The sequence below is a fragment of the Cetorhinus maximus genome, chromosome 22, assembly GCF_964194155.1.
Source record: "Cetorhinus maximus chromosome 22, sCetMax3.hap1.1, whole genome shotgun sequence".
In the NCBI taxonomy this organism is placed as follows: Eukaryota; Metazoa; Chordata; class Chondrichthyes; order Lamniformes; family Cetorhinidae; genus Cetorhinus; species Cetorhinus maximus.
In genome coordinates this window covers 10,885,177-10,912,682 of record NC_135900.1, presented here as the reverse complement: position 1 = coordinate 10,912,682, position 27,506 = coordinate 10,885,177, and the positions used below count along the sequence as shown (strand labels likewise).

Genomic DNA, 27,506 nt, shown 5'->3' with positions numbered 1-27,506 from the left:
AATTTCCACTCTCAATTCTCAGTATCCTTGGATGCATCTCATCTGGTCCTGTTACCTTCTATTTTAAGCAAAGATAGCCTTTCCAACACCTTCCTCAATTGTAAATTCTTCTAGTGTACCAGCTACCTCCTCTCACCTTGGCCTGGGTAGCAATTCTTGCTTTGTAAAGACAGATGCAAAATACTCATTCAACACCTCTGATATTTCTCCAGCTTCTACATGCAAGTCCCCAATTTTGTCGCTAAATCGACCCCACTGTCTTTTGCCACCTTTTTCATTATTTACATGCTTATAGAAGACTTTGGGATTCCCTTATGTTCGCTGCCAGCATCTTTTCATGCTCTCTCCTTGATTCCCTTATTAGTTTCTTCACTTCCCCTGTGGTCATTTTATATTCAACCTGATTCTCCATTGTATTTTCTATCTGACTTCTGTCATCCGCGCAACTTCTTCCTTTTCATCTTTACCTCTATCTCTCTTCATCCAGGGTGATCCGGATTTATTTGTCCTACCTTTCCCCTTAAAGGAAATAAACCTTGATATTGTCTGCAATACTTTTTCTTTGAAGATGGCCTATTGTTCAGCTATTGTCTTTTCTGCCAACATTTGATTCCAACTCACTCGACTCGGATGCATTCTCATCCCATCAAAGTTGGCTTTCCCCCAATTAATTATCCCTGCTCAGGATTGTTCCCTGTCCTTTTCCATGAATAATCTAAACCTTATGATACAATGGTCACTGTCCTCTAGAGGCTGCCCCATTGATAATTGATCCACTTGGGCCAACTCATTCCCAAGAACCAGGTCCAAAAGTGCATGTCCTCTCATTGACCTGGAAACATACTGCTGTAGAAAATTACCTTGAGCACATTCCAGGAACTCTCAACCCTCTTGTATTATTCCTATCCCAGTCTATATTTGGATTTTTGAAGTCCATTATGATTGCTCTAACTCTTGCACCTCTCCGTACTTTCTTTGCAAATTTGTTTCTCCACATCCCTTCCACTAGTTGGTGGTCTATATACTACACCAATCAATGTTATTGCACCTTTTCCCTTCCTTACCTCTAGCCAGAGAGATTCTGTCCTTGACAGTCTGTACCATATACAACAGGCTTGTCCAACGTGCGGCCCGCCAGCCGAATGCAGCCCACGAGCCCTCTCTATGCAGCCCCTGGAGCTAGTTTTCAAAATGACGGTCAAACAGGTAAGTTTGAATGGAAGATTCTGCATGGAGCTGCTCCTCCAATCACAGGCTATTTCTCTCCTGCATTTGCTGCTGATAGATTCACTAGTGAGTGAGGCTCAGGCAAGTTTGAGTGGGGCCCAGGTGGACTGAAGCACAACACGAGGCAGCAGGAACAGTGCCCAATGGTATGAGAAAATGAGTATGGTGGGGCAGGGCGAGAGAGTGAGTGAGTGAAAGAGAATGTTGGGGGAGTTCGATTTGACAGTGGGGGTGGTGAGAGAGAGAGAGAGAGAGAGAGAGAGAGAGAGTTTGCTTGCAGGTGCAGAGTGTGTCCGTAAGTCCGTCTCACAGGGTTCTCATTCACCCTCATCCATACACACCATCATGCACTCTCTCAGTGGATGAGGGTAAGTGAGTGAGCACCTTGAGACTAGGAGTGAGCCAGACACAGATACACTCACCCTATTATTACACACTGATTTTTTGATCAGCAAGTTTTTCTTTTCATACCTCAGTTTTATTTTGAAATTCATGTTTTTTCTTGTGCTAAAGCTTATCCTTCTGAAATTTGCACATCCGTCTCGAGTGAGAAAAACTTTGAAATGTGGCCCCCCACGTGAAAAGGTTGGGCAAGCCGGATCTACATGCTGCACTGCAGCAACTCACCAAGGCTCCTTAGACAGCATCTCCAAAACCCACAACCTCTACCACCTAGAAGGACAAAGGAGTAGATGCATGGAAAAACTGCCACCTGCAAGTTCCCCTCCATGTCCTGACTTGGAACTATATTGCCGTTCCTTCACTGTTGCTGGGTCAATATCCTGGAACTCCTGTCCTAACAGCACTGTGGGTGTTCCTACACCACATGGACTGCAGCAGTTCAAGGAGGCAGCTCACCTCCATCTTCTCAAGGTGAAATAGGGATGGGCAATAAATGTTGGCCTGGCCAGCAACTACCAAACCCCATGAAAAAATATTTTAAAATATTCACATTTGACAATGCCAGATAACCTTTAGAGCAGTCACAAGTAATGACCTTCACCAATGAGAAAAGGCTCAGCAACCTCTTCCTAACCTTGAGTGACACCAGCATTACCAAGTGCTCCTCCATCAACACCATTAGATACAAGCACAAGTGAAGCTGGGTATTGTATATTAAACAGCTTATCTCATGACTCCTCAAACCCTTGCCACCATTTATAAGGATCAAGTAAAGAGTCTGCCTGTGTGGATACAATGTAACAACACTCAAGAACTCCATTCAGAAATGAGCATTTGGTTTGATTGTGTCCATTCCACTGGACTCAATATCCATTCTTTCAACCAGTGCATTTTGGCTGCAGTATATATACACACATGCACTATCTACTGCAACGCACAAAATTTATTCCTGTAACAACTCCCAGCCTAATGACCTCGACCACCGAGAAATAAATAACAGCAAGACCATTGGAACAGCATTAGCTCCAATTCCTCCTCCAAATCACACATCAACATGACTTGGACATGACTACTTCATCTCTTCATTGTGGCTGGGTCAAAATGATGAATTCCCTACAGCTGTTCAGGAGAGGATCCTCTCTCTGACCTCAGGGCAATTGGAGATGGGCAATAAAAAAAAAAGCCTTGAGAACCCCACTGTTAAATTGGCTTGCCGTAAGGACCTGGAGGTTGCTCACAGTATTGCCCACATCCTCAAAACAAATAAATTTTAAAAAGTCTGAAAGAAATGAGAACTTGCATTTATATAGCACCTTTCATGACCTCAGGGATTCTCAAAATGCTTTACAGCCAATGAAGCACTTTTTTTGTAGTCACTGTTGTAACGTAGTAAATGCGACAATCAATTTGCACACAAAGTTCCCATAATGGGAGGCAAACAGCAATGTGATAATGTCTAGATAATTTGTTGTAATGATGTTACTTTGAAGACACAAATGCATTCTTCTGAGGAGTGTCAACCAGGACAGATGAAAACAATTTTTGCAACAGGTAGAGAATGAGTGGGTGATAGGATGATATGCTCATGCTTCCTGGCATGAAACCCATCACTTGAGGCCCAGGACTCATTTATATGCCACCAGAGTAATAGATGTCAAATGAATGCCCTGATTCTGGGAAGGCTAGTAGTTCGCTGGCTCCCACGCTGAGCCAACCAGCAAACAGAGACTGGTTGGAGAGGGTCTCAGATGGACCAGCACCATCCTGGAATCTTTATGTGGGCCCAGGGCATACTAATTAAAGACATTAATTTGATATTTCCTGGATCGCTTTGTGAACGGCCTCCAGGGACCTCATAGCAAACCAGTATTGCAGTGGAGGCCTTAATCGAACCTTAGACTCCTTATTTGCAAATGTAAAATGGTAAAATTCCTGTTTCAAGTAAGGACAGGACACTGGCTGTTACCAGTATGCCTGGGTGTGTGGTGTGTCCATCCAGCTCTGATTCTCTGACTTGTGCGTTCAGAGTACAGTTTTGCACATTTAACCTCATCTGTGCCAATTTTTGTGCAACATTTCGGTGAACAGGCCTGAAACACAATGTGCATGTTCTAGTGACCCAATGCTGGCAATAGCCTGGATCATTTCTCTCTTTTTCATTAATGGCAGGTTGTCTGTGGTCCACATAGAAGACCAGCATTTTTTTTTATTCGTTCATAAGATGTGAGCATTGCTGGCTAGGCCACCATTTATTGCCCATCCCTAATTACCCTTCAGAAAGTGGTGGTGAGCTTCCCTCTTGAACCACTAGTCCATGGGGTGTAGGTACACCCACCATGCTGTCAGGGATGAGTTCCAGATTTTGACCCAGTGACAGTAAAGGAATGGTGATATATTTCCAAGTCAGGATGGTGAGTGACTTGGAGGGGAACTCCCAAGTGGTGGTGTTCCCATCTGTCTGTTGCCTTTGTCCTAGATGGTAGTGGTAATGAGTTTGGAAGATGCTGTCGAAGGAGGCTTGGTGAGTTCCTGCAGTGCATCTTGTAGATGGTACACACTGCTGCCACTGTGCCTCGGTGGTGGAGGGAGTGAATGTTTATGGATCGGTTGCCAATCAAGTGAGGCTCCTTTGTCCTGGATGGTGTCAAGCTTCGATTGTTGTTGGAGCTGCACTCATCCAGGCAAGTGGGGAATATTCCATCACACTCCTGACTTGCGCCATGTAGATGATGGACAGGCTTTGGGGAGTCAGGTGGTGAGTTACTGGCTAGTCCAGTTATGTTTCTGGTCAACAGTAACCCCCAGGATGTTGATAGTGGGGGATTCAGCGATGGTAATGCCATTGAATGTCAAGGGGCAATGGTTAGATTCTCTTGTTGGAGATGGTCATTGGCATTGTTTTACTCTTTGACCTATATTATCAAATGACAAATTTCTTTGAAAATAATCATATTCTTATAAGCCCATGCCAATTTTCAAAGTACACTCAGCCACACATACTGACAAGTTATGGGTGCACTGCCTATGATTTTTCCAGTCTTGGACAGAAAATCACAGACAGTGTACAAAATTTGTCTGTACATTCACAAGGTGCAGGAGGCAGGGGAACAAATGACGATATTACATCAAACAAAATACCACAAATGCTGGAAACCCGAAATAAGAACAGAAAATGGTGGAGGCACTTAGCAGGTCTAGCAACATCTGTGCAGGGAAAAACCAGAGTTGACGTTTTAAGTTGATTATCTATCATCAGAACTTAGCTGCCTTCTAGTACCTTGCTCACATGCTCTTCTTTGGACGACAGCCTAGGGGGTGAGTGTATTCATGTTATTTAACTATGAATACCATCACAGTCAAGCCGTATCCTGATCTCCATCTGATTTTCCGTGCATCTCCGTTGTCCAGTTGGAGTCACTGGGCCTGAGGACCCTGACTGAGATCAATTTCTTCTTCCTATTTGTGTTTTCATACAACATTATTTGAAATTAAATTTACTGAAGAATGAACCATGTGATTTGTTACATTGTGTGAATGCTACTGGATAGTAGCATTTCAAGGGAAGCTAGATAAGCATTGGACAAAGCAAGGAATCAAAATATATGTTATTAGGGTGAGGTAAAGTAGGGAGGGAGGAGGCTCAAGGGGAGCATATTCACCAGCATGGACCAGTTGGGTCAAATGTCCTGTTTCTGTGCTATAAATTATATGTAGAAAAAACGATATGCAGTTGCAAGAATTTTTAAAAATACCATCAGTAAGATTGCTCCTTCCACACAAATCCAATCAGCCTCAAGCATGCTAATACCTATGGAGCTAAATTGGCAGATAAAATATAACAGTAAATTTTGCAAGGTCTTGCACAGTCCAGGAGGCTTCACATGCAACCAAAACATAGCGGACAATTGCAGATATCAGTAAACTGGATATCAGTAAAAGAACTCTTGTTAGATCCCATCTGGAGCACTGCATTCAGTTCTAAGTAAGGATATTTTGATCTTGGAGGGGGTGCTGCACAGATTCACCAGTATAAGGCTAAAGGGTTAAATTATGAAAGCCTAGAGTAGGTGTATTCCCTTGAATAAAAAAGATGAAGGTGTGGCCTAATTGAGGTGTTGGTAGGGTAAGTAGAGAAAAAACAATTTCCTCTGGTAGGGAAGTCTGGAATAAAAGGAGCATAACGTTAAAATTAGAGATTGGCTATTCAAGGGTGATGTCTGAAAGCTCTTCAAACAAAGGGTTGTGGGAATATGGAATGTTCTCTGGGTTTTTCCCAATTTGAAAGCTGAGATCAATAGATTCTTGTTAGGCAGGGGCATTAAGGGTTATGGAGCCAAGGCTGTTAATGGAGTTAAGATGCAGAGCAGCCATGATCTAATTAAATTGTAGAATAGGTTCGAGGAGCTGAATGGCTAGTTCTGTTCCTATGTTGCAGAACAACTGATGCATAAGGCTTCACAAAATTTACCCATTCCTCTAAAAGGAACTTAGAGCCATAGAAAAGTTACAGCACAGAAGGAGGCCATTCTGCCCATCTTGTCCTTGCCAGCCTGAGGACACCCAGCTGCCCTTTCTAATCCCATCTTCCTGCACCCAGCCTATAGCCCTGCAGTTTACAGCACTTTAGGTGCAGATCCAGGTACTTTTTAAAAGAGTTTAAAGTTTCTGCCTCTACCACCAACTTGGGCAGCGAATTCCAGACGCCCACTACCCTCTGCGTAAAAAAGTTCTTCCTCATGTCCCCCCCCTACACCTTCTGCCACTTATCTTGAATCTATGTCCCCTGGTTCTAATTTGTATTAAGAATTAAAGGAATGAAAAATCAAATGCACTTCCTGTAACTATTTGAATTTTAAGATCTGTGGAAACTCTTTTCCCAAATTAAAGTTTTTTGTGTTCCTTTTTGCAATTCTTTTTGTACCACATTGCAGGAATGAAGGGCTGGGTAGTTGATTTCCTTTGTCTGCTTGGTGTATCTCGTTGTGGATTAAATGAGGAAGACATCCATCAGCTTCTTAAATACCTGGGCTATAAAGGGACCAACGAGGTCAGTAGCTTTGACTGGGCTGACTTCCGTACTGCCTCCATGGAATGGATACAAAAAAGACCGGATGGATTGTTAAATTTCACCCATCAATCTATACGGGATGCTGTAGAATACCTCCTTCTCGGTAAGATAGTCTTGTATTAAAATTGGAAAGGAACAGTTCAATTTTTAAGCCATGTTTTATTTGCATTATTTTCATGTGAACTATTGGCATATTCACAAAAAACAGTATTATTCATTGTCCTTGTACTTAAGCGGTAACCAATTACCATGAAATTAAATGTATCTGTGGCAACAGTAGTACAAACTGCACTTAGAGAATGCTGCGAGAAATTTCTATTCCTGTTACAATAAAAAGGCTCACACTGCTCCATGAGTAAGAACCCAACTAAACAAGGGCCAGGATTTTCCCCTCGGCAATTTGGGGGCGGGGCCCACTCGCTGAGGGGAAAATGATGCCGGATGACGTCGGGAGGAATCCCCCAGTCCCTTTAAATTTTTAGGAAGGTGGGCGGACAGCAAAATCAGCTGTCCGCCCGCCGACCTGTCAATGGCCAATTGAGGTCATTGACAGGCTAATTAAGATAATCAAAGACCTGCCCGTCCAAGCTTAAGGCTGGCGGGCAGGCCAGGAGCCCCAGCGGGCTGCAGATTATTCATGAAACTTCATCCACTGGCGAGATGAAGTTTCATGTCCATTTTTTAAACATTCAATAAATTTTATGTGTTTATTATTAACATGTCCCATTTCGTGTGACATTGTCACATGAGGGGGACATGTTAATAATCTTAATATTTATCTATTTTTAGACTTTACTTATCTCTCACGAATCTCCCTGAGACAGGACTTTGCTTCAGGGAGCAGTGCTCTCTTTCATGCGCATGCGCGAAAGAGCGCACTTTGACAGATGGGGAATCCCTCCACCCCCCCCCGCACAGGAAGCGCTTCCTGTCGGGCAGCCCGCTGGGCGGGCCTTAATTGGCCCGCCCACTCAAAATGGCAGTGGGCCCCGTTTCAGTGGCGGGGGTCGGCTGTCCGCCCACCGCCGAGCTGGTGGGGCCCACATGCCATCCGAGGGCAAAATTCTGCCCAAGGTTTTTGGAATGCATTTGCATTATGCCTGAGTACATACAGGATACAGCCTCGGATATGATGTATGTCATTTATATGCCTTAAGTTTGTACGTATGCCTTTTGGAAAAGACAGTCCTTGATTACCTGATCAGATGGATGTAAGAGGACCCATGACACTTCTTAAAGAAGAACAGGAACATACAAATTAGGAGCAGCAGTAAGCCATTTGGCCCCTTAAGCCTGCTCTGTCATTCAGTAAGTTCTAATTGTGGCCTCAACTCTACATTCCCATCTACCCCTGATAATCTTTGACTCCTTGTTAGTCAAGAATCTGTCTGTCTGTTGATCTATGTCGTAAACATATGCATTGACCCCGCCGCCTCCGGTCTCTGGGGTGGAATGCTCCAAAGGTCTATACCACAAAAAAAAACAAATTCTCCTCATCTCCATCTTAAATATGAGACCTCTTACTTTTAAAATGTTTCCCACAAGATGAAATATCCTTTCAGCATCCACCCTGTCAAGTCCTGTCAGGATCTCATGTTTCAATAAGATTACCTCTTATTTTTCTAAACTCCAACAGATACTGGCCCAGCCTGTCCAACTTTTCTTCATAAAATAACCCAAGGTATCAGTTGAGTGAACCTTCTCTGAACTGCTTCTAAAAGTATTTATATCCTTTCATAAATAAGGAGTCCAAAACTGTACACAGTACTCCAGATGTTATCTCACCAACACCCTGTTCATGCAAAACATCCTATTTTATTATTCCAGTCCCCTTGCAATAAGTGACAACATTCCATTTGCCTTCCTAATCACTCGCTGTATTTGCATACTAAATTTTTCTGATCCATGTACCAGGACACCCAGATCACTCTACACTTAAGAGTTCTGCAATTTATCTCCATTTAAATAAAAACTGCATTTCTATGCACCAGGCCAAAGTGGACAAGTTCACATTTTCCCTCATTATATTCCAGACATTGTCTGGTCCCATGGGTGGGGGGCATCATGGCAGGCATGAGCGGACAATGTGTCGAGAAGGCCAAAACTCAGTTTTACGGTGTTGTGAAACCAATTTGCGATTGCCCGCTCTACCCATCAATGGGTGGGCTGCATTTCTGCCGTCGCAGGTCAGGAACCTAATTTCAATACTTTGCTATTTCATTATAAGCCCTGCTTGCCAGAATCATCCTGCCACGTTGGATCATCTGGGCACATGCTGACGTGTTTCACAACTGTACATAAGCGACATGCACCCGACGAGCTGCACTTTGCTTGGGACTTCAAGGTTTGTTTGCCTACCTTGCTCTGGACAGCACTTGCGGTCATTGGCGCCAGGCTTTGCAGGCAGCACCACATCACCTGGCGTGAGGAAGTGACAAGGTAACGGTGGCAGGCAAATTGCAGGCTGCCTACCAGCGAGGTGGCATGTTTCCTGTGGCCACATAATTAATGAGGCGGGAAGGGAACGATACAGTACGAAAACCCGCCCTTGTAGCCAGCGGGTAAAATGTCTTTTTCACACTTGGTACCTCACTTAGTGTAAATCTGGGATGATTCTGCCCTCCATCTGCCAAATCTTTGCCCACTCACTTAACCTATCTATATTCCTTTGCTGACTGCTTATGTTCTGTTCACAACTTACTTTTTAACCTATTTTTGTGCGTCATCAGCAACCCTACATTCTGTCCCTTCACCCAAGTCATTAATATAGATTGTAAATAACTTGATTCCTGTGGCACTCCACTCATTACATATTGCAAACTCAAAAATGACTCATTTATGCCTTCTCTTTCCCGTTAGCTAACCAATCTTCTATCCACACTATAATGTTACCCACCTACACGATGAGTGCTGATTTTGCTTCATAGCCTTTGAGGTGGCACCTTGTCAAATGCCTTCTGGAAATGTAAGTGCAGTGCATCCACAGGTTCCCCTTTATCTACATTGCTTGTTACTTCGTCAAATGCCTCCAATAAGTTAATCAAATATGATCTCCCTTTCGCAAAACCATATTGAGTCTGTCTGATTACATTGAGATTTGCTAAGCGCTCTGCTACTTCTTCCTTATTAATAGATTCTAGCATTTTTGCTATGACAGATGTAAAGCTAGCTGGCTTGTAATTTCCTGCTTTCTGTCTCCCTCCTTTCTTGACTAGAGGTGTCACATTTGCTGTTTTCCAATCTGATGGGAAGTTCTGACCTTCCTCAAAATAGTGCCAAGGGAACCTTTATGCCCACCTGAGAGGGGAGAAGGGGCCTCAGTTTAATGTCTCATCTGAAAGATGGCACCTCAAACAATGCAGCACTCTCTCAGTACTGAACTGGTCATGTCAGCCTGGATTTTGTGCCAAAGTGTCACAAATGAGACCCACAACCTTCTGACTTAGAAGTGAGAGCACCATCACTGAATCACCGGTAACATGAAATGATCCTCCACAATAGTCATATCCCACAAATGTTGTCCAGTATCACAAATTGGAAGGGGAGGAATAAAGTACATGGTTTACACAGTACCAACATTGCAATACTTTATTGCCAGGATGCAAAGTTATTATAACCTTGTTCTGTAGTCATTGTGATATTACTGCTTAATCAAGAAGATGATTTTACTACTTTTGGAGTTGAAAATGATAGTACACCAAGAGCTACTTATGTTTAGGAGGAGATAGTGGCACAATTGTAATGTCACTGGAGTAGTTATCTAGAGGCTCAGGCTAATGCTTTGGGAACATAGATTCAAATCCCACCATGGTATATCTGGTAAAATTTAAATTAAAAGCTAGTCTCAGTGATGATGACCATGAAACTATCATTGATTGTTCTTAAAAACCCATCTGATTCACTAACCTGCTACCCTTACCTGGTCTGGCCTACATTGTAACCCCAGACCCACAGCAATGTAGTGGTCTCTTAACTGCCCTCTGAAATGGCCTAGCCAGTCACTCAGTTCAAGGGCAATTAGGAATAAGTAACAAACGTTGGCCTTGCCAGCATGCTATGAAAAAATAAATAATGTTCAGAGTTTAAACAAAATCTGTTTACTGACAGTGAGGGAAAAGTGTGCTTGTAACTTTAAAAATCTATGCTTAGTTCTATGTCTGTTGTTCTAAATTGCAGGTGTTATTGCCCCAGTTAATGAATCCACTTTCAACTCTTTTCAAAATCACTTTAATTGTAAAAAGACCCATATTCACCGGCTATTTGCAGGGTACTTTGCACAGCAGAATTACACCCTGAAGCTTTACCAAGAGCTACCTTGGCATCTGAAAATGAGTGGCAACCTCAGCGCTTTGTGTACTTTTGTATCTGAACCCCTGTAAGTCAAAAATTTCACTTATTTGTTCTACTGTTCAATTATGGCACTTGCAACTTATGGTCCAAATATTTTATACTCTCATCATTAAGTAGCTTTACACTGTGCAACAAAATTTGATTAAATGCTTTCACTGTACATTTCATAATACAGATTCATTTTACAATGTAATTTTTATCTCCCTCATATACCTCATCACTTTATTTTGGTGCAATGAGAAATTTAGTAGTTCCAGGTTTTGAACAAAAAAACTCATTTATATAACACCTTTAATATAATAAAAAACCCCAGGTCCTTACAGGAGCATTTTACAAAGTATGACACTGAACCACATAAGGAGATAAGGTCAGAAGACCAAAAGTTTGGTCAGAGAGCTAGGCTTCAAGGTGTGTCTTAAAAGGAGGAAAGCGAGGTAGAGAGGTGCAGGGAAGGTATTCAGGAGCTTGGGGGCTAGGCAACCAAAGGCACAGCCATCAATGGAGGAGGAATTATAATTGGGAATGCAGAATAGGCCAGAATTGGAGGAGCACAGATATTTAAAAAGGTTGTGGTGCTGGAGGAGATTACAGTGATAGGGAGGGGCCAAGCCATGAAGTGATTTGAAAACAAGGATGGGAATTTTAAAATCAAGTTGTTGCTTGAACAGGAGCCAGTGTAGGCCATTGAGCATAGGGCGATAGGGGAATGGGATTTGGTGCAAATTAATGTTATGGGCAGCAAAGCTTTGGATGACAGATGACCTCAAGTTTACAGAAGTATTAGAATGTGGGAGACCAGCCAGGAGTGCACTGGAGTAGTCAATTCTATAGGTAATGAAAGTATGAATGAGGGTTTCAGCAACCGAGCAGAGACAGGGGCAAACTCAAGTCCTCAGGCAGAATGGAGCCTCACAAAGTTACACTTGTATTCGAGAGATGCTTATTAATATTTGATGGTGTGTTTCCTGTAATTGAACCAAGCTTTATTGAAGCTGACCTCAAAGGTCAAGCTAGTTGATAATTAATTAACCAAGTTAGTCCTTTAATGAGATACACGAGAAAATGTCTTTCTTTGCAATCAATTACTAACTACCTATGGTTCTGCTAAGCTGCCCTGGTGCACGGCCACGCAGCAGTCTGTAAGGTACTGTGCAGGACTTATTATAATTGTTACTCACAATGAGAGGCGGTGGTGGAAGAATTAATCCAGGCTGGCCTCTTGGTTAAAGCTGGTTTATTTCCAAGACAATTCCTGAGTGCTACTAACTTCCTAGCAGCTTCCACAAAGTGTTGCATCTGTACCTTTTTATTCTATTCAATTGGGATGATTAATGCCCATCACCTGTTTAACTAGCAATTTGTTTCAACAAGATGATTGCTGTATTAACAGATTCCCCTCTTCTTTTATTAAAAAACTAAAAACAACTTCAACATTTGTTTTTAAGCAAAAAATGAGTTGACATGTGACATTATCTTTGACCGACCGACCGGTCCTCCTTGTTAAACTACAGCCTCTACTCACATTGCTCTCCCTTTCTGGACTGCTACTATATGATTGTCCTCCCATGCAAACAGAACTCTGTTCGCAAGTCCATGGCCTTTTTCTAGGGTCACGACCACTTTCTGGTCCATTGTCAGAACTAATACTGTGTTTCTTGGTTTCCACATCTTTACCTCGGTTTGCCAATTGATCAGTCTTGTCTCCTGTCCTTCATCCTGCACATTTAGCCAATGTTTGTATTTACCAGTGGCCTTTCCTGCTCTCCCTATGATGGTGGCATCCCTCCACACACTGGTCCCTACTGGCATGTATGTTACCTTTGTTCCTACTTTGGATAATTGCCCTTTGGACGAATAGCATTGTCCTGTACCTCAGTATTTCTTTGTTCATAGTCAGTCAACCCTGTATCTGCCATCATCTGTTCCTCATAACTACTGTGTGTGTGTATAGCCTCCTCACATTCTATGTCTTGTTCAGAACCTGTAAAGGTATAGTCAGTGCCAATTAACAGTGAAAAATGTACCCTAACAGTTTGATTACCATGTTGCACAATTACTACTTCCCCATCACTCCCTACAACCTTGCCAAGTCCTTTCCACTCTTTCTGGGCTTCCCTTATATAATATACCATGTCTCCTTGTCTAAACTGTATTCCTGATGGTATTATGCGGTGCTGTAGGGCCAGCCGAGTTTTCTCGAAACCTCAGCTTCAATGAAAGTTTTTCTGCCCGCATGCAAAGCATTCAGATGAGCAGAAAAAGTGGAGCTAATGCTAGTCCCTTCTAGAGTAGGGGGAACATCTGACAACACTGAAGGTAACTTCAGATTTCTTCCATTCACCAACTGGTACAGACTATACCCCCCAACCATTTGCAGAGAGCTCTTTTGCATGTACCGCCCATACTAGCACTGTTTGCAGTTTACAACCTGGTTGATCAGCTAATATTCTACGTAACATATCATCTATTCCTGCATGGTTTCTTTCACAAAGACCATTACTAAACAGGCTCTCAGCTGCATTGTGCATAACTATGATGTTTAAATTTTCGCACATATCTCAAAATTCCTCATTGGCAAACTCCCCACCATTATCCGTGAGGAACTTCGTTGGTGTTCCTAATCCTGTTCCTACCCATTTCTCCATGACCTTGTCAACAATGATCCTTTTGTCTTTACTATGTATCACAGTGGATAGACTAAATCTGGTTGCCATATCTATGAAGTGTAGCAAAATAAAAACACCCCTACCTTGTCCCAAACTTTCAGGTCCATTGCCACTGCATCGTTAAACCCCCTGGCTAGTGGCAAGCTCACAACAGGACACGGTGGTGTCTTACGATATTTAAGACAAATTTCACACTGAGCAGTGATTTGTTCAATAATATCCTTTATCGATCATTCCCGCATCTCGAAGCAGAGTCTTCAGTTTCTGTGGTGCCGGATGTGCAAACTGTCTATGTAATTTCCAAATGATCTTCTTTTTGTCCACCAAATTCTCATTCTCAGCTGTTAACAAAACTTGGTGAACTTTTTAATGAGAAATCTCTGGCTTCCTTAGTGGCAAGCAGTAAAGGCCTGACCGAGTAAAATGCAGATCCACATTTTTCCCCAAACACGACTGCTCGATCATTCCTCATCTCTAACGTCATCTGAACCTTCTTCATCGCAGATCGACTCAGTAGCGGTATCTTGCTAGAAACCATATCAGTACTGAAACAGATTGATCCCTGCTATCTTACAAGGAGGACCACCCGTTTGGAGGATGTTAATGTATTGTCATCTCCGAACTTGAAGAACGCAGAGCTTTCATACCCCTTGATCTTCTGCCGGTCTGCCTCATCAAGAGGCTCAAGATGCAGTCAAGCCAGTCCATGCTGCACACCATAGAAGTGCGACCACTGTCCAGAACTGCACAGTTGAAGGAATCTACCATCAAGATGCTCATCACCGGATTCAAACTCTGATCAATACAATTCCATCATGGCAGTCACCGTCATCATTTTCAGTTTCAGATGAATCCATCTCGTGGGTCACTTCAAAAACATGATTCCTTCGCTGTGGGCAATTCATTGCGTAATGGTACTGGGAATCACACCAAAAACACCGATTAACCACTCCTGTGCAATTTTTGGGTTTAAACTTCTACGGTCACCATCCCAGACACGCTTTTTGTCCCGACTAAAATTGGCTAGGGTTACGACCATTTTCAGACCTCTTATCATTAACCCCATCCTTGTATTGGAATCTTCATCTAATATTTGGTCGACCGCAAAATTCAATTACTATTGAATCCTCTATCCTTTGTTTTACAGCATAATTGTTCGCATTTGCTAAAAAATTAGCAGGGAACAACTGTTTCCCCAGAAATATTTTTAGGGCAGCAGTCATTTGATCCAAGAGACTCTTTCCCCTGGAACTGAACCCCTGTTAGTACTAAAAGACTATCAACATGGGAAACGTGAGCAGAGTCCAGTAACTTAAATGCCAATACCGATTCTGGAATTTCACGTTCAAATCACTAATCTCCGGTACAATTTATCAAAATCCGTGATATATTCTTCCATGGACTTATCATCTGATTTGCTAAACCTATCAAAGACTGTCCAAGCTTCATACAATTCCAATAATTCATCCTTTTTGTAAAGCTTATCCAAAAATTGTATCGGATGGTTTAATCCCTCTTCATGATCCAAATCATCCACTTTCCACTCTGAAAATACTTTACTCCTTATCTTACTTTTGGCTGGTAATGATAATGCCAAAGCCATACCTTCCTTCTTCCGGGGTATAGCAGGAACCCAGGTCCACATTTCAACTTCAGCCTTCCATTGCTAATAAGGTTCAGAGTCAGAAAAAAAATTGGTGGATAGTCAAAGCTTGCGATTTTGCACCATCCTTCCACCATTCCGTAACTTGAATTGTCAGCAACAGTACACTTCTTTTCCCTCAGAGGACTGAGACAGAAAACTTCATATACAGCAATCAATCAGCAGAGCTTCAAGTTCACTCTCTGCTACCATGTTACTCACAATAAGAGGCAGTGATGGAAGAATTAATCCAGGCTGGTCTCTTGGTTAAAGCTGGTTTATCTCCAAGACAACTCCTCAGTGCTAGTAGCTTCCACACAAAGTGATCCAGCTGTACCTTTTTTTATTCTATTCAGCAGGGATAATTAATGCCCATCACCTGTTTAACTAGCAATTGGTTTTAACAAGATGATTGCCATATTAACAATAAGTACCATGCAAAGGTATTTAAAGACCATAAAAAGATTCACTGAGCACAACAACGAAACTTTAGAGGGAACACTGCTCATCACTAAAACTACAAAAATAGACTTCTGAAATACAGTAAAGTCCTGCGATGTTCCCACGAAACCTTATAAATGGCAAAATCGCGAATGATGAACATACTTTACAATGGGAATCAGATAGGTACCAGCCATCCAAAAATTTTTATGTATGAAAGATCAAAGGCAATAAAAACTATCTTTTAATTAATTTAAAGAGGAATTTACTGGAGAAATTGTTTACTAAAAGAAGAAAAATGTAAAATTTGTCACACTTACAGTACTTGAGAGTGGAGGTGGACTGCGATCATGGCCACGGGGAGTTGTTGCTGCCGGGGTGACGGGGAGTCGTCGTTGTCGGGGTGACGGGGAGTCGTTGTTGCCGGGGTGACGGGGAGTCGCTGTTGCCGGGGTGACGGGGGGTCGTTGCTGTTGGGGTGACGGGGAGTCGTCGTTGCCGGGGTGACGGAGAGTCGTCGCTGCCGGGGTGACGGGGAGTCGTTGCTGACGGGGAGTCGTTGCTGTCGGGGTGACGGGGAGTTGTTGCTGACGGGGAGTCGTTGCTGTCGGGGTGACGGGGAATCGTCGCTGCCGGGGTGACGGGGAATCGTCGCTGCCGGGGTGATGGGGAGTCGTCGCTGCCGGGGTGACGGGGAGTCGTCGCTGCCGGGGTGACGGGGAGTCGTCGCTGACGGGGAGTCGTCGCTGTCGGGGTGACGGGGAGTCGTTGCTGCTGGGGAGTCGTCGCTGCCGGGGTGACGGGGAGTCGTTGCTGCCGGGGTGACGGGGAGTCGTTGCTGCCGGAGTGACGGGGAGTCGTCGCTGCCGGGGTGACGGGGAGTCGTCGCTGTCGGGGTGACGGGGAGTCGTTGCTGCCGGGGAGTCGTCGCTGTCGAGGTGACGGGTAGTCATTGCTGCCGGGGTGACGGGGAGTCGTTGCTGCCGGAGTGACGGGGAGTCGTTGCTGACGGGGAGTCGTTGCTGTCGGGGTGACGGGGAGTCGTTGCTGACGGAGAGTCGTTGCTGTCGGGGTGACGGGGAGTCGTCGCTGCCGGGGTGACAGGGAGTCGTCGCTGCCGGGGTGACGGGGAGTTGTCGCTGACGGGGAGTCGTCGCTGTCGGGGTGACGGGGAGTCGTCGCTGCCGGGGAGTCGTCGCTGCCGGGGTGACGGGGAGTCGTCGCTGCCGGGGTGACGGGGAGTCGTCGCTGCCGGGGTGACGGGGAGTCGTCGCTGCCGGGGTGACGGGGAGTCGTTGCTGACGGGGAGTCGTTGCTGTCGGGGTGACGGGGAGTCGTTGCTGACGGGGAGTTGTTGCTGTCGGGGTGACGGGGAATCGTCGCTGACGGGGAGTTGTCGCTGTCGGGGTGACGGGGAGTCGTTGCTGCCGGGGTGACGGGGAGTCGTCGCTGTTGGGGTGACGGGGAGTCGTTGCTGCCGGGGTGACGGGGAGTCGTCGCTGTTGGGGTGACGGGGAGTCATTGCTGCCGGGGTGACGGGGAGTCATTGCTGCCGGAGTGACGGGGAGTCGTTGCTGACGGGGAGTCGTTGCTGTCGGGGTGACGGGGAGTCGTTGCTGACGGAGAGTCGTTGCTGTCGGGGTGACGGGGAGTCGTCGCTGCCGGGGTGACGGGGAGTCGTCGCTGCCGGGGTGACGGGGAGTCGTCGCTGCCGGGGTGACGGGGAGTCGTCGCTGTCGGGGTGACGGGGAGTCGTTGCTGCCGGGGAGTCGTCGCTGCCGGGGTGACGGGGAGTCGTCGCTGCCGGGGAGTCGTTGCTGTCGGGGTGACGGGGAGTCGTTGCTGACGGGGAGTCGTTGCTGTCGGGGTGACGGGGAATCGTCGCTGCCGGGGTGACGGGGAATCGTCGCTGCCGGGGTGACGGGGAGTCGTCGCTGCCGGGGTGACGGGGAGTCGTCGCTGCCGGGGTGACGGGGAGTCGTCGCTGCCGGGGTGACGGGGAGTCGTCGTTGCCGGGGTGACGGGGAGTCGTCGTTGCCGGGGTGACGGGGAGTCGTCGTTGCCGGGGTGACGGGGAGTCGTCGCTGCCGGGGTGACGGGGAGTCGTCGCTGCCGGGGTGACGGGGAGTCGTCGCCGTCGGGGTGACGGGGAGTCGTCGCTGTTGGGGTGACGGGGAGTCGTCGCCGCCGGGGTGACGGGGAGTCGTCGCCGCCGGGGTGACGGGGAGTCGTCGCCGCCGGGGTGACGGGGAGTCGTCGCCGCCGGGGTGACGGGGAGTCGTCGCCGCCGGGGTGACGGGGAGTCGTCGCCGCCGGGGTGACGGGGAGTCGTCGCCGCCGGGGTGACGGGGAGTCGTCGCCGCCGGGGTGACGGGGAGTCGTCGCCGCCGGGGTGACGGGGAGTCGTCGCCGCCGGGGTGACGGGGAGTCGTCGCCGCCGGGGTGACGGGGAGTCGTCGCTGCCGGGGTGACGGGGAGTCGTTGCTTACGGGGAGTCGTTGCTGTCGGGGTGACGGGGAGTCGTTGCTGTCGGGGTGACGGGAGTCGTCGTTGCCGGGGAGACGTCGCTGTCGGGGTGACGGGGAGTCATTGCTGCCGGGGTAACGGGGAGTTGTCGCTGTCGTGGTGACGGGGAGTTGTCGCTGCCGGGGTGACGGGGAGACGTCGCTGCCGGGGTGACGGGGAGTCGTCGCTGTCGGGGTGACGGGGAGTCGTCGCTGCCGGGGTGACGGGGAGTCGTCGCTGCCGGGGTGACGGGGAGTCGTCGCTGCCGGGGTGACGGGGAGACGTCGCTGCCGGGGAGTCGTTGCTGCCGGGATGACGGGGAGTCGTTGCTGACGGGGAGTCGTTGCTGACGGGGAGTCGTTGCTGCCGGGGTGACGGGGAGTCGTTGCTGCCGGGGTGACGGGGAGTCGTTGCTGACGGGGAGTCGTCGCTGCCGGGGTGACGGGGAGTCGTCGCTGCCGGGGTGACGGGGAGTCGTCGCTGCTGGGGTGACGGGGAGTCATTGCTGACGGGGAGTCGTTGGTGACGGGGAGTCGTTGCTGACGGGGAGTCGTTGCTGCCGGGGTGACGGGGAGTCGTTGCTGAAGGGGAGTCGTTGCTGCCGGGGTGACAGGGAGTCGTTGCTGCCGGGGTGACGGGGAGTCGTTGCTGACGGGGAGTCGTCGCTGCCGGGGTGACGGGGAGTCGTTGCCGGGGTGACGGGGAGTCGTCGCTGTCGGGGTGACGGGGAGTCGTCGCTGCCGGGGTGACGGGGAGTCGTCGCTGTCGGGGTGACGGGGAGTCGTCGCTGTCGGGGTGACGGGGAGTCGTCGCTGTCGGGGTGACGGGGAGTCGTCGCTGTCGGGGTGACGGGGAGTCGTCGCTGCCGGGGCGACGGGGAGTCGTTGCTGCCGGGGTGACGGGGTTGGGTGTGGGGGAAGAGGCTGGCTGCAGGATATATGTCATGGACACCTTCCTTTTTAAAAAACTTTGTTGAGGCGGTTTTTCTTTTTTTCGGCATTTTCTAAAGATGGCTTCTATTTTTTCTGTTTAAAACCATGGATAAGTGAATTTGGGTCAGCAATGGGAAAACTGATATACAAAAACTTTTGCACGTATAAGCAAATTTGTGAAAGAGGAAACTGCGGGACTTTATTGTACAGAGTTTTTAATCTGCAATTTGAACAACATCTCCCAGTATCCCATTTTTATTGCATAATGAGAAATTTCTCATGTGTGCAGAAGGACTAAATTCACTCTTTGTTCATCCTTCTCAATAGGTAATGGCTGATACACAATGCATTGGGATATTTGGCCTAACACACCAGTTTAAAAAGTATGCTGGAAACTAAGCCACGTTGCCTGATGAGTGTACATCAAAAGTGATGACTCACTATACTGCTAATAACAATTTAATAATACGTAAGGGCCAATTTCCACAATTTTCCATTCTGTGCTCCCACTAGACAGGGCTCTGTCTTGGGAGCTGCATTTATAAAATAATCCCTTAAATGCATATGTTAATGTATAAGGAGCACCCATGCTCAGTTTACTCCCATTAACCATTGGCAAGACAGGATGACTTTCTTTGTTAATTTACCCACTATTGCAATCTGAAGTTTAGAGATTAAAAAAGGAAAACTGCAAACATTGGAAATTTGGTAAAAAGACATGTTCTGGAAATACTTGACGGGTTTATCAGCATATATGAACAAAGGAACATATGAATTAGGAGGAGGAGTAGGCCACTCGGCCCCTCGAGCTTGCTCCGCCATTCAAAAAGATCATACCTGATCTCATTATAACCTCGACTCCACATTCTCGCCTACCCTCAATAATCCCCTTGCTTATCAAGAATCTATCTACCTCTGCCTTAAAAATTTTCAAACTCTGCTTCCACCGCCTTTTGAGGAAGAGAGATCCAAAGGCTCACTACTCTCTAGAGAAAGAATTTCCCCTCATCTCTGTCTTAAATGGGCGACCGCTTATTTTTAACCAGTGATCGCTAGTTCTAGACTCTCCCACTAGAGGAAGCATCCTCTCCACATCCACCCTGTCAAGACCGCTTATGATCTTCTATGTTTCATCAAGTCATCTCTTACTCTTTTAAACTCCAGTGGGTACAAGCCTAGCCTGTATAAGACAACCTGCCCATTCCTGGTATTAGTCTAGTAAACCTTCTCTGAACTTCTTAGACCATAAGAGCATAAGACATAGGAGCAGAAATTAGGCCAGTCGGCCCATCGAGTCTGCTCCGCCATTCAATCATGGCTGATAAGTTTCTCAACCCCATTCTCCCACCTTCTCCCCGTAACCTTTGATCCCCTTACCAATCAAGAACCTATCTATCTCGGTCTTAAATACACTCAATGACCTGGCCTCCGCAGCCTTCTGTGGCAATGAATTCCATAGATTCACCACTCTCTAGCTAAAGAAGTTTCTCCTCATCTCTGTTCTAAAAGGTCTTCCCTTTACTCTGAGGCTGTGCCCTCGGGTCCCAGTCTCTCCTACTAATGGAAACATCTTCCCCACATCCATTCTATCTTCTAACGCATTTACATCTTTCCTTAAATAAGGAGACCAGTACTGTACACAGACCTCCAGATATGGTCACACCAGTGCTCTGTACAACTGAAGCATAACCTCCCTACTTTTGTATACAATTCCCCTCACAATAAATGATAACATACTATTAACTTCCCTAATTACTTGCTGTACCTGCATACTAGCCTTTTGCGATTCAAGCACTAGGATACCCAGATCCCTCTGCATCTTTGAGGTCTGCAATCTCTCACCATTTAAATAATATGCTTGTTTTTTACTCTTCCTGCAAAAATGAACAATTTCACATTTTCTCTCATTATACTCTATTTACCAGATCTTTTCCCACTCAAATAACATATCTATATCCATTTGTAGCCTCCTTATGTTCTCTTCACAACTTACTTTCCTATCTATCTTTGCGTCATCAGCAATCTTAGCAACCATACCTTCGGTCCCTTCATCCAAGTCATTTATATAAATTGTAAAAATTTGAGGACCCAGCACTGACCCTTGTGGCACACCACTCATTACATCTTGCCAACCAGAAAATGATCCATTTATGCCTACTCTCTGTTTCCTGTTAGCCAGCCAATCTTTCATCCATGCCAATATGTTACCCCCTACACCATGAGCTTTCATTTTCTGCAATAACCTTTGATGCGGCACCTTATCAAAAGCCTTCTGGAAATCAAAGTATAGTACATCCACTGGTTCCCCTTTATCAGCAGCACATGTTACTTCTATGAAAAGTGAAAGGGCTCAGCTTACCAATACAGATGTAACCCCTTCATCATAACAGTTGTGATGGAAGTCTATACCTAAGGCAGTGCCCCATTATTTATCTTTTGAGATGCAAGCAGATGAGCTTTGTATTTTCACCATTTCCTATTTTGCTTCACTCTGAACTCAACTGAGCCCCTCATATTTCATTAAATTGACCTTAACATTTCCCCAACGTTTCAACTTGTCTGAGTGAAATCATCAAGTTCCTTCGTCATGCATGAAAAGACAATATTATGCTATGTTTTCCTGTCAGCGGAGACTGGAGTAAAATTGCTGGGCAGAATTTTGCCGTCGGAGAGCAGGGAGTGGGGCCCGCTCGCCGACACGTAAAATGATGCGGGATGACGTCAGACGGAACCCCCAACGTCATCCCGGTCCATTTAAATTTTCAGGAAGGCGGGGGCACAGCAAAATCAGCTGCGCCTCCGCCGACCTGTCAATGGCCAATTGAGGCCATTGACAAGATCATTTAAACAACTAAAGGACCTGCCTGTACAACCTTAAGATTGGTGGGCAGGCCAGGAGCCCCGGAGGCAATTAGAAAAAACACGAAACCTCATCCACCAGCAGGATGAGGTTTCATGCAGGGTTCTAAAAAGTTTAATAAAGTTTTACTGTAATTTATGATCATGTCCCATCTCATGTGACATTTCTATTTTTAATCTTTTTAAAAGTGCAAGTGATCTCCCTGAGGCAGCACTTAGCCTCAGGGAAATGTGCGCTCTTTCGTGCGCATGTGCGAAAGAGCGCACTCTCGCTTTTAGGGAATCCCCCCACCCGCACAGGAATCCCCCCCACCCTCTGGAGATTGGGTCGGGCCGCCTTCCCGACAGATAGAAAATTTTGCCCGCTTTTTCTCATTTTATTTGCATAGTAGTGATCTTTAAACAGAAAACTTCATGTTTACTTAACTTGTTTGGACAGATCCTTAGACAATGCACAGACAATGTCCTGCGACCATATGAAAACACAGACATGAAAAGATTGGCTGATCCTTCAAGTTTGTCCGAAACAGTCAAAGACACAATACCCCAACCCTATCATTTTTACTGTTGAACCATTGTGGATACTGGAAGCCAATGAACACAGTTTAAGCCTCACTTCCTTGAACTTCTTCTGCATCCTCCCCCCTCCATCTCATCTCCTCACTGCTAGAATTCCCCAGAATCCTGGTCCTCAGGCTTGCCTCAGTGCCATAGGCTGGCACAACTTCCCACCCAATCCCCATCTGGAATGTTAATGACGCTCAAGAGTAAAAACTGGTGTGTCCTCATTCTTGCCACAATGGGCGGGAATCTAAACGAAACCAGCAGCTTTTTATCTCAAACCTGCTGGCAGTCAAAATGACCCCTTCTCATCCATCCCTCCTCAACTCCCAACACCCCAGGTGTATATTTAAAGTGTGTTTATTTTCTTTTGAGAGGTTAATGCCAATGCCATCAGAATGACCTAATTTTCACAGGTAAGACTTAAGACATACTTCAAAAATAAAAGGTGTTACTTGTTTCCTTTCTCTTTAGAATCATGGATCTAATTTACCAGAATTCAAAGCATTCTTATCAGTCGAAGCTGGACCTTGTACATTACTGGGATTTGTTATCGGAGTCAGGGTTCGATCCTGCAGTTACCTATCACAACATGGTGGATGAGTTGCCAGTCACACCTAAAGTATCAGAAAGTAGGCAATAACATTTACAGTTACCATGAAAAAATGCCATTTCTGATTACTTAATGGAAAAATTTTAACACTAAACTTTATTTAATTTACATTTATATTGGTGAATGGTAGATATGTATCAATTAGCAGCAGGTGGCTGTGTTATTTAACCTTCCATATAGCTTCCTTAAGTAGTGGTTTATTGGTTTTAATTAATATTTTGTATACTCACCATTCATTAAAAAATCTTCTAGCATGTTGCTTGCACCTTTAAACCAGATACAAGAAAATCTTAACAAAAAACTACTGCGGATGCTGGAAATCCAAAACAAAAACAGAAGCACCTTAAGCCTCCAATCTCTCTTATTTCCATCACAACTTTTTTTGCCTTTCTCCCTCATGGGAACTCCACTGAACTTTCCTCATTTACTCTTGTTATTATCTCTTATTTCCTCTCATTCCTCCTAAAGATTATACAATGCCTTTCAAAACCTTAGACTGTCCCAAAGCGCTTTACAGCCAATTAAGTATTATTGAAGTGGTAGTCAAAGGTTCCACAAGCAGCAGTGAGATACGTGACCAGATAATTTGTTTTAATGAAGTGTTTGAAGGACAATATCGGTCAGGATACTGGGAGAACTCTTCTGCTGTTCCCCAGGTAATGCTGTAGGACTTTTTTTATGCTCACCTGATAGGGTAGATGAAGCCTTTACTTGGTGTCTCATTCAAAAGGCAGCATCTCCAACAGTGCAGCCCTCCCTCAGTACTGCACAAACTGTACGCCTAGATTATGAGCTCAAATCTGTGTGTGGTGTTTGAACTCATGATCTTTTTACTCAGGCAGGAGTGCTACCAGTGAGCCAAGACTGATAACCTGCTTTTCTCAGTGCTACACAAAGCGCTTTATTCCTTCTAAGCTTCAAATACACCATCTTATGTGCTCTTGTTCTCACTTATGTTAAAATCAAGACTCATCACAGCCTGCAACTCTGCCAGGCTGTTAGTTTAGCCAGGTGCTGGGCAGAAAATGGAACCAAAAATGTTAATGAGGTCTTGCCGTTGTTCAGCAGCATCTCCAGTCCCCGGCCTTGCCTAATGCCTAGCCCATTTCTCAGCCATCCCGGCATGCTCCCCATCTCGCTATAAATATTGGGGCCCTTGTCATTCAGAGTCTTTCTTCTCTGAAAACATAATCTAGCTTGGCTTCACCTAATGACCACTCCCTGATTTACCTCATCTCTTGTCATTTCTTCATCCATGGGAATATCTTGCAAGGTGGTTTCACCCATCATCTTGGTTTCCTAATCATTTTAACAAAGTAATTAACTGCTCAAAATATTTGTTTTTGTAGTAGGTTCCTGTTTTTTTTTAAAGTACTGCAAATAAATTCAAGACTATTTTTGGACCTTTCTAGTGGGTACTTTGTAGACTTCTGGCCTTAATATTGACTTTAACAACTTTAGCTATAGCTCCTACTTTTTCTCTAGTAGGTGTTGTTGGCAATGTGTGATAGGTGGGCCAGTTTTTCTGGAGATGGGAGGAAGAAGAGGTTGGAGACTGGGATTGGTTCCAGTTCCACCCCTCCATCAGAACGCCATGCTGATGATACGGCTTTTAACTTTGGTGCCTTTTCTTCTACCTGACCTTTGGATTAATGGTACCTGATCCACTTTGCCAGTTTTTCCTGCTTACCTTTTTACCTGCATATCTGTCACCCCTTATTCTGTTGGCATTTTCTGAGATCATTTTTACCATCCCCCCTCTGAAGGAAATCAGACAGGTAGGGTGGGGGAGGGCAGTTAAAATGAAGCAGGAGAGAAGGATACCCACCCCAAGCCAGCAGGTCTGCTTTTTAAATATACAGCTTGGTCTCTGATCCCAAGAACAGCATCGAAGGCCAAAAGAGCCCCAGCATGATGAGTTTTAAACAAACATTTTCTTTTAGTTTCCTTTTAAGCCAGGAGGAACAGTAGCACTACTCTGGATCCCATAAGGACTCCTTGAGCCCCCCTTCCCTAGAGTTTCCTATTCCCACTGGGATTCCACAGCAAAGCATTTAGCTTGTATTGGGGAATTTTCTCCTGCATCCCACATTACAACGGCGACTACACTTCAAAGAGCACTTCATTGGCTGTAAAGCACTTTAGGATGTCCTGAGGTTGTGAAAGGTGCCATATAAATGTAAGCTCTTCCTTTTTTGATTTAAACACATTACAAGCAGTTCATTCACTCATAGCAGGCACCCATCCCTATCAATGGAAAAACTCTCACTGGACCTCTAAAGACTAATGTTTGCCATTACAGATGGTGACAGTGAAACGTTGAGCTATGACAGCTGCAGAAAAGCTACTTTGATATGGTTTACTGCAGAGTTTCTGAAAGAACTTGACAAGACCACAGCAGCAGATGAATTGCTTCTAATTGCCCAAGCTTTGTTACCAGAGGTAAAGTTAACAATATTTAGAAAGATTGTATTCAAATACATGTGCAATATGCAGAGTTATAAGTTATCTCAGTGATAATTTTTTATAACGATTATTGGCCTCAGAATTTATATGCATAAATGGGATAAAATTACAAACTTTGTTAAGGTTACTATAAGCTACATAAAAACAGGAACAAACATTCACACTCCTGAAAAATGCATTCATGAAAATTGAAATCACAAAGCACTCTACTTCTAATTAACTGCAAATGTGTTTTAAACTCAAGATGTAGAAAAACTGGGCAGAATTTTTCCCTTGTTGGGCGGGTGGGCCCGACCAACTCGGCAGCGGGAGGACAGCCGACCCCCGCCGCCGAAACGGGCCCCGCCGCCATTTTAAGTGGGTGGGCCAATTAAGGCCCGCCCAGCGTGCTGCCTGACGGGAAGCACTGTGCGCTTCCTGTGCGGGCGGGGGGGTGGGGGGCGGGGTGTGGGGGGGGTGGTGACTCCCCAACTGTGAGAGTGCGCTCTTTCGTGCATGCGCATGAGGCAAAATGCTGCTTCAGGGCAATCGCTGAAAGGCTGGCAAATATAAAAAATAGAACAATAAAAAATTCATTAACACGTCCCCCTCATGTGAAAATGTCACACGAGATGGGACATGTTAATGAAATAAACAAAAACTTTATTAAACGTTTTTAAAACCGCTATCAAGCCTCATCCCGCCACTGGATGAGGTTTGTAAAAAAATCACCTACCCGCCTGCCCATTGGGCCCGTGCGCCCAGCCGAAGTTCGCATGGGCCCCTCAAAATCGTCGACGATTGGCAAGTCAAGGGCCTTAACGAGGCCTTTAATTAATGGCGGGCGTGCGTCCCACTGCATAGCGCCCGCCGACCTAAATATCGCGATGCCGCGTGCTGACGTCAGGACGCTCGTGCGATGTCAGCGCGAGACATTTTAAGCACTGACGTGCGGGCTCCACCACTCTCACGTCAGCCAAAAAATTCTGCCCACTGTTCCTGTTTGTGGGGAATCCAAAACTAGGGGTCATAAATCATAGAATGGTTACAGCACAAAAGGAGGCCATACGGCCAGTTGTGACCATGCCATAAGAACATAGGAAGTAGGAGCAGGGGAAGATCATATGGTCCATCGAGCCTGCTCCACCATTCAATATGATCATAGCTGATCTTGGGCTTCAACTACATTTTTCTTCCCAATTTCCATATCCCTCAATTCCCTCAGACACCAAAAATCTGTCCATCTCAGCCTTAAATATATTCAGTGGCGGTGCATCCAGAACACTCTGAGGTAGAGAATTCCATAGATTCACAACCCTTTGAAGAAATCTCTCCTCATTGCAGTCCTAAATGATTGGTCCCTTATCCTGAAATAGTGTCCCCTTGTTCTAGATTTCGCAGCCAGGGGAAACAACCTCTCAGTATCCAACCTGTCAAGTCCCTTCATAACCTTGAATGTTTCAAAGAGATCTCCTCTCAGATTTCTAAACTCCAGAGAATATTTCTATGTTTCAATTTACTCAGTCTCTCATCGTAGGGCAACCTTCTCATCCCAGGGACCAATCTAGTGAACCTTTGTGTACTGCTTCCAATGCAAATATATTCATCCTTAAATACGGGGAGATGATGGTGTAGTGATAATGTCACTGGGCTAGCAATCCAGGGGTCTAGGTTTATGCATTGGGACATGGGTTCAAACCCCACCACTACAGTTGGTGGAATTTAAATTTAACTAATTAAAAATATCTGGAATTGAAACTAAAATAAAAGCAAAATACTGTGGATGATGGTAATC

The 27,506-nt window shown here is 45.6% G+C and overlaps 1 protein-coding gene across 1 annotated transcript in view; it reads left to right on the top strand.

Annotated features, from left to right (window-relative positions):
• LOC144696473 (putative tetratricopeptide repeat protein 41) overlaps positions 1–27,506 on the top strand; it is a 74,113-nt gene that overhangs the window by 26,188 nt on the left and 20,419 nt on the right. The window contains exons 6-9 of the mRNA XM_078567799.1: positions 6,561–6,800; positions 10,874–11,072; positions 23,128–23,285; positions 25,569–25,708. Coding sequence (XP_078423925.1) covers positions 6,561–6,800; positions 10,874–11,072; positions 23,128–23,285; positions 25,569–25,708 — 737 coding nt within the window. The remainder of the gene's footprint in view (positions 1–6,560; positions 6,801–10,873; positions 11,073–23,127; positions 23,286–25,568; positions 25,709–27,506) is intronic.